Consider the following 7,961-nt stretch of genomic DNA (forward strand, 5'->3'; position numbering starts at 1 on the left):
ACCACTTTCTTTGAAGCCTTTGGTGAGTTTACAGCCCTAATGAGTTTACAGCCGTAAAATCATGACCATTTTTATTTATGAGAGTTGTTTAAGGTCCTAAGCTTATCCATGAAGGGTCCTGGTTCACTAACTTTGCATCTAGGAGGGTTAATGGCCAAAATGGCAACCTTTAAGGGGTTTACGGCCTTGGGAGATGGCTTGGTCGTAAACTCCATTTCATCTTGTGTTCTTGATGTTTTTAAGTGTCTAAACATGAGTCCTAACTAAATATGGAGTATAGGGAAGAGCACTTACGATCTAGAAGCTTGAAATGGTTGATATTGGCCAAGAACACTAGTGTGTGTTCTTGGTAAAACTTGAAGATCTAAACAAACATGATTTTCATGGATGAAATCAATGTAAGAAGCTAGTTAATAAGATGTATCAACTAATCTAGGAAGAATACTTACATCTTTTGAAGATCTAGGAAGAAGGTTGGATGATAGTTGAGAGAAAATGAAGAAAATCGGCCAAGGAAAGGAAAGAATGAGAAAAATGGTCAAGGACCATATATATACTCTTGAGTTTATGGCCACATGAGTTTACGGCCGTAAACTCATGGTCTTGTGGCCGTGAACTCATTTAGATGAGGTTTAGGTTCGATTAGTTACACTGTGGGTCTAGCAGGTGCTTTCTACCACTTATTCCTTAAGTGTATTAGGCTCAAAACTCCTTAGAATGACCTTTAACCGGGATAGAACTCAGTACTAATGAGTTTGACACTCATTTGAGTTGATTGACTGGTCTTTTAAAAGTAAAAATTTTTTGGGTTGTCACAATTACCTTGTAACTTCGAAAAATCATAACTTCCTCTCACGAAGTCAGATTTGAACGTTCTCTATTTGCATACTCTCGGTTTAATGACTACTAAGACTTTTGTTTAGATATCTTAGGCTAAAAATAATTTATCAAAAATTCAGTTTTTACAATATGTAGAGTCGTATTGGTTTTAATCGCGAAACTTCGAAGAAGCATAACTTCTTCATATGAATTCAAATTTCTGCGTTCTTTATATGTTTGGATTCCTGATCACATATATAGTAACTTTAGTTCAAATTATTTATCTTAAATAACCTCCTATCAAAAAGTTATTTTTAACGCTTAATATCTCTTAATTGACTAGCTCGAATTTGCGGGTGTTACAATTATATCCCCCTTTAGGATGATTACATCCCAAAACCATCAGCAAATAGGGTTGGGTTTTTGACACTGTACCACATCAATGTTTCGTCAATTTGCACATTTAGTCACATAAGTTTTTTTTGTGCTCAATTGATCCTTAATGTTAGTAACTACCGGCTAATTACCCCCTTATGCACCCGGTAAACGGAACAACCGGTGATATTGCTTATGTGGAATAAGTTTACATAATATAATTCATTTATTTTATCCATGTAGGATTTAGAGGTCAAAATAAACACATTTATTTAGCTAGAACACTCCTTCTTTATTCTTTCTTTTTCTCATCTTACAGTGAATACGAAGCACTAAACCTAGGGTTCGAAGTTGTTTTCTCCGATCGAAGTCAGTGAGCAGTCAACCAACCCACAATGTCTAGCTCAACGCCAAACCCTGATGGACTCCACCATATAGTGGAGCTGAACTTCAAAGGTCTTTTTCTTTTAAATCCTTTCTCATATAACCATGGTATCAACTTCACTTTCAATGATCATGATTTTTCTGGAATGACATACGGTGTATGTATCACCTTTCTTGAACGGTTCATGAAAGAAAGTATAAAGAAGTTATACTATTGTGAACAAGGTAAGCCCTTAATATTTGGGATAACTGCTATCGCTAATGATGAAGACTATGGTGGCTTCATTTTTCAAGCATATGGGACAGATGGTAAAATTTGTATGTATGTGGACTATGATGGTCAAGGAATATTAGATTTGTTTGGTTCTGAAATAGAAGAGGAGGATGGAGATGATCCTTTCATTTATGGTGGTGAGAATGAGGAAGAAATTGATAACCTAATAGATGTGGATGTGGACTTTAATGAGGACATAGTCACTATGAATAGGACAAAGGGTGATGAATTTCTAACTAGATTATGTGGCGAAGAGGAAGAGGGAAATGATAACAACATAAATGATCATGATGGGCATGAAGAGGATGCCAATGTAACTCAACAACATTCAATTTTTAATGAGTTAGTTCCACGGAAAAAGCAGATCCCAATACCTGGTATGAGGTTCAAAGATCCATCTCAATTAAAATCGATGTTATGCAACTATGTTGTTGCGAATGGGTACCAACTTTGCTTTGAGAAAACTGATAGGAAAAGATATTTGGTTAAGTGTTGCAAGGGTGAGGGCTCATTCAGGTTGTGGGCATCTTGGATGAGTGATGAATCAAGCATCCAAACTAAGTCTTTAAAGCTTGTCCACAAATGTGCAAGGAACTACAAGTTAGGGTCCATGGTCACTTATGCTTGGATAGGGAGTCAATATACAAGAGAGTTCTTACTTAGACAAAAGATGAGTATTAGAAATCTAAGAAAAGTTGTGTCACATATGTTTAGCATTCATGTTAGTGTTGGTGAATGCAGGAGAGCTAAGAAATATGCACTCCAACTAACAGAGGGTACCCTAGTTGAACATTATGCAAAGTTATGGTCGTATGCAGAAGAGATTAGGAGATCAAATACAGGTAGCACTGTGAAGCTTGATGTGCCATATGGGAAGAACTACTTTAGTAAGTTCTATGTTTGCTTTGATGCATTGAATAAGGGGTGGAAGGAGGGATGCAGGAAGATAATAGGTTTAGATGGTTGTTTCCTTAAAGGGATCTGTAAAGGGGAGTTATTATGTTCTGTTGGAAGGGATGAAAACAATAGGATTTATCCTATTACATGGGCAGTAGTATGTGTGGAGAATAAGGAAAATTAGAGGTGGTTTTTGAATTTACTCATTGACGACTTAGGACTTAATTTGGGTTATGGATACAGTGTAATATCTAATCAACACAAGGTACTTTAATTGTTTGTAATTAATTTTCCTATCTATTTGCATCCGTATTCACTATATTTAGAATTTGTTAACAGGGTTTGATTGAGGTTGTGAAAGAACTCCTTCCATATGTAGAGCATAGGCAGTGTGCCAAGCATATTAGCCAAAACCTAAGGAAAAGGTACAGTGGTGCCCAATATGAAAGCATATTCTAGAAGACATGTAAAGTAACAACAGAGGTAGATTTTAAGGTTGCCATGAAAGAGCTTGAAGTGCTAGACCCAAGTGCTCATCAGTATCTGATGGAAAAAGACCCCAAAACATGGTCAAGGGCCTACTTCCAACCAGGAAGGTGTTGTGATGTTGTGGAGAATGGAATGTCAGAAAGTTTTAATGCTGTGATTGTTGATGCTAGGAAGAAACCAATTATCACCATGCTAGAGGAGTTGAGGATGTATATGATGGAGAGGGTGTTCAAGAAGAAATGCAAGGGTCTAGGATGGGGCAACCAAATTTGTCCAACAGTTAGAGAAATAGTGAATGGCATTAAGAAGGATCTAAGACATTACCAAGTCTTACCTAGTGGACTAAATCAGTTTGAAGTAAGAGGAACTACAGATGCTTATGAAATGGATCTTGGAGAAAGAACTTGCTCATGTAGGCTTTGGCAGCTTAATGGAATCGGTTGTGTCAATTCTGTTGCAGCTATTAGTTTTATGAATAGGGATGTAGAGGCATATGTGGACAAAATGTTTAGTAGCATCACTTACATGAAGGCATACAAGTTTAGGTTAGCACCTATGAATGGAAGTAATTTGTGGCCTGCAACTGATTACACCCCACCTTTACTTCCTGTTCGTAGAACTATGCTTGGGAGATCTGGAACTAAAAGGAAAAGGGATGCAACAGAAACCCCAAACCAGTCAACTAAAAAATCAAAGACAACTACCCAAACACAAAACAAAGGTAAGGAGCAGGTGAAGGTATCCAAGGCTGGGAAAAAACAAAAATGTAGCCTTTGTAAGATTAAAGGACACAACAAAAGAGCTTGTACTTTAACAAGGCCTCCTAAAACCAAAGCTAATAGAAAAACAAAACAGGTACATAAGTATTTAAATGGTTAATCTTTACAATTTCTTTTTAAATTTCTAATAATGTTTCATATTGGTCAATCAGGGTGTAGCTGAAGCGATTAATGAGGATGATGAAGGTAATCAATCTAATGCAGTCAATGATGGAGGAGCAGTAAATAATGGTGGAGAAGCAGTCAATGAGGTGCATGTTCAACAAGACTATGATGAGGTGGAACTCACTCCTTTGGAGTTTGATTCATCAGCTAATGGAGAACCTAGTCAGGTTCATGTGTAAGAACAGGAGGCTAGAGAAACACCACTTGCAACCCCGTTGAAGAAAATCAGGAGGAAGAAATCTGAAAGGATTATCAAGTTGAAACTGGGCAAGAAAGTTGGTGGTGGAGATGCACCTGGGAATTCAGAAGCTAAACCTGTTACTCTAGATTAACTTTAAGTGTTGATTTATGTGATATGAACATGGTATGTAGTGTGAAATGATGTGTTTTGGTGTATTGTTGCTGTTTTTATGAAACTGCTATTAACTATGCTAGTTTGTATGAAAGTATGTTGGTTTATGTGATGTGTATTTTGTGTTACTTAAGTTGATTGTTATTTTCAGCTTTTTGTTGTGTTAATTTGAAGTTGCATGCATGGCAAGGACTTTTCTGGTTAAACTGCATGGCAAGGGAATATATTTGCATATATAGATAATTTAAAATTATGATTGATTATGTCCTTATATACCACGTGTGGTTAGTGGTCCATATACCCTTACTAACCCTTACTTTTCCATATATACCACTGCACATAACTCTAAAGACAATCCACTTTTAAATGGACCAAGTGAGTTCCTTACGGCCAACAATGTGGTACCCACACTTTAATTTTTAAAAGGACCACATGCATACTATAAAATTCAGCAATGTATATCATAACTAGGATCTTTCATATCATTCATTGAATCAACACAAAGTCATTACAATTGCTCCCATGTACTGCCATCCTATTACATCTATATTCCATTACATCTAACATCCCATACACACACACACACACAAATCAAACAAGCATTCAACCAAAAACCTGACTATACATTACAACTAGGATCTAAACTTGACCATGTACCCATACACCCATACACTTCCCAAAAAAGCTAATAACTTTTAACATCCACCCATACACTTTCCAAAAAATTGGTTGGAATTATATACCATTAACCATAAACACCTATTTGATCTGCTGCACAATTCAAGTCCATTTCAACAACATGGCAATGACTACAATTACTATAACAAAGATCCGACACTTCAATATTATGTTTTGCTTCGTCAACTCCATCAAATGTGTCTCAAACACTTGCTTATCAACTTCCATATCTTGCTGCAACTTAAGCAACTTCTTTTGAACCTTCGAAACCTCACTAAACTCTTCTTTTGTTTTCAGTTCAAACCTTATCTTGCGAAGCTGTTCTTTGTAGTAACCCTCCTCCATTTCTTTGTCTTTCCACATAAAGAACTTGCATTTTGGACCTTCAGCTGACTGATTAAAAGGGAAAACCGGAGTTAGGGTTAGGGTTGCAATTAATGAAAATGTGTACATTTCCAGCTCAAAATAACAAATACGGTGTAAGTAAACAAAATGAATACTCACCAAAGAGTTTTTGTAGTTCCAAAACATGCGAGCTACATTATCGTCAGTCCAGACAGTCCTTTCCACGCTTATTGCGTCTTGACAATCGCAAGGTGGACAGGGGTCATCATCACGAAGGTTTCCGACACACAGGAGCTTGATTGATCGACTAGAAGAGGCAGACATTGTTCTAGTTATATCGATTGAGTGTAGAGTTTCGGAAGGGAGGCACTGACCTAATTTGGGGTAACAATGTATCCTCGATGGTTCAATATAAGGTTCAATTAAGGAAGGTTTCCACGTTATAGATGACATGGTCAAATGCTTGTCCACATAAGCCAATACACATCAGCGATGACCCTTAAGCCGATAATATTTTCTCACATTCCTTTAAATAGCCGGTAGTTACTAACATTAAGGATCAATTGAGCACAAAAAAAACTTTAGTGACTAAATGTGCAAATTGACCAAACATTGATGTGCTACAGTGTCAAAAACCCAATAGGGTTTGTATAGTGACTCCGCACATTATCTTTTCATCCTAGGTAATAACCATAATTATTATGTCATTTCAAATGAGTATCTAACTCTAGGACTGTTTGACTGTGAGCAGTGCTAAATCATGCACCCGCTCTTTATACTATGTTGGACTTTTATTTGTAACCTTTGAGTTACAAAATCGATCCTTATTGGAGACTCAAGCTCCTTCTTAAATAGACTTAACCCTAGATAAGGTCTTTACATTAACTATCGTAACAGACCGATGGGTAGTGTATCTAATGACCTTTCGTCGTATGATGCAATGGATAGACTCATGCCTTTTTTAGTCAGACTCCAATGTAGATGACACCATCCTTCCTGTTCTAATGTGATATAATCACATTATAACGGGTAGCAATTATAGTTATAGGTTGTGTAGCCTTAACGACTATTACGATACTTCTGTCAATCGCTTTAATGATCATTACCTTTAACCTCCTGACTTGAGTCGGATACTATATCGAATATGATTATCTAAACTAATTAAATTATTTTGCAAAATTATTATCTAGTTGGACTCGATATGATATGACCATTAGGGTCGAAATAACAGTCATCTTCCTAGTCATTACCGAAACGATGGGAACGCCGGAAACAAACGAAACAAACTCAACTACTAATGCCTTAGTAACCTTGTGACTTTCCATGATCCAATTGCGAGTCTTGTGCTTCCAGTAGTATATGCCTCTACTATATTTCACACTTACTCATACTCTTCCCAAGTATTGTCTTGTAGTTCACCAAGTCACCACATAAGAAAACCATATAGCAATTCAACACATCAGGTATGTAACATAACCATGGGTTATATTACTTCTTGAAAACAATTACGAGGTTCCTTTATACTATATCCCTATTACATAAGGCCATATAACCTAATACTACTCATTTATTTCCTACCCTCAAGTACTCCAACACAAGCAGCTCCAAATTCATGTCCTCTTGCTTCCTCATCAAATATCATGTGGTATGCTCTGGCCTTTAGCTTTGGCGACACATTTGTCTTTGTAGTCCCTTCCTTCATTGGGAAGTCCTTCTTAAAATGTCCTTTTTCATCACACTTAAAGCGGGTTTCTTTCTTGGCCGGGCATTCATTGGCATAGTGACCCGTCTTCCGACATTTGAAATAGGTCACCTCTTCAGAGCATTTCATAAAGTGGTTCCTTTTGGTTCATTGTCACCTCCAAACCTCTTGTTGTTGAGGTAGGACTTCGAGAACTTATTCTTCTTTTCGGATCTTGAAGATCCTTCAAGCTTCCTTTTATCTCCCGTCTCAGCTCTTTCCAAACCATTCTCCTTTATTTGGGTCTCCATACTCCTAGCTACCTAGATGGTTGCTTTCAATGTGGTTGCTAGCTTCATTGTTGGTCTATAATCTACTGGTAGTCCTAAGCGAACTTATTTACTTTTGAAAGTTCGGTAGGAACCAAGTGTGGTACTAGTTTCATATTCACTGTAAAATTAACTTGCAGCATACTCGCTGACGCTCACCTTTCCCTTCTTTATGTTCTGGAATTCATTGTTAATTTCCAGAAGATCCTGATCAGAGCAATATTCTCTCTTCAATTGCATAATGAATTCTTCCCAGGACATCTTATTGGCTTCTCTTTTGGGCATGGTATCAGTTAACAACTACCACCAGCTTAATACCCCAATATTTAGCTGTCGGAATGCAAGGACAGTCCTTTGTCTGTTGTTGCAATCAGAACTCTCAAATACCATCTCC

At 37.1% G+C, this 7,961-nt stretch overlaps 1 protein-coding gene across 1 annotated transcript; it reads left to right on the forward strand.

The window, feature by feature from the left end:
- The first annotated feature begins 3,732 nt into the window (after positions 1-3,732).
- Positions 3,733-4,515, forward strand: LOC128127010 (uncharacterized). The gene is made up of 2 exons (XM_052765191.1): positions 3,733-4,093; positions 4,170-4,515. Exons 1-2 carry the CDS (start codon positions 3,743-3,745, stop codon positions 4,359-4,361), a joined length of 543 nt encoding a protein of 180 aa, XP_052621151.1. The 5' UTR covers positions 3,733-3,742; the 3' UTR covers positions 4,362-4,515.
- Positions 4,516-7,961: the final 3,446 nt, after the last annotated feature.

This window comes from Lactuca sativa, chromosome 7 (genome assembly GCF_002870075.4).
Source record: "Lactuca sativa cultivar Salinas chromosome 7, Lsat_Salinas_v11, whole genome shotgun sequence".
NCBI lineage: Eukaryota > Viridiplantae > Streptophyta > Magnoliopsida > Asterales > Asteraceae > Lactuca > Lactuca sativa.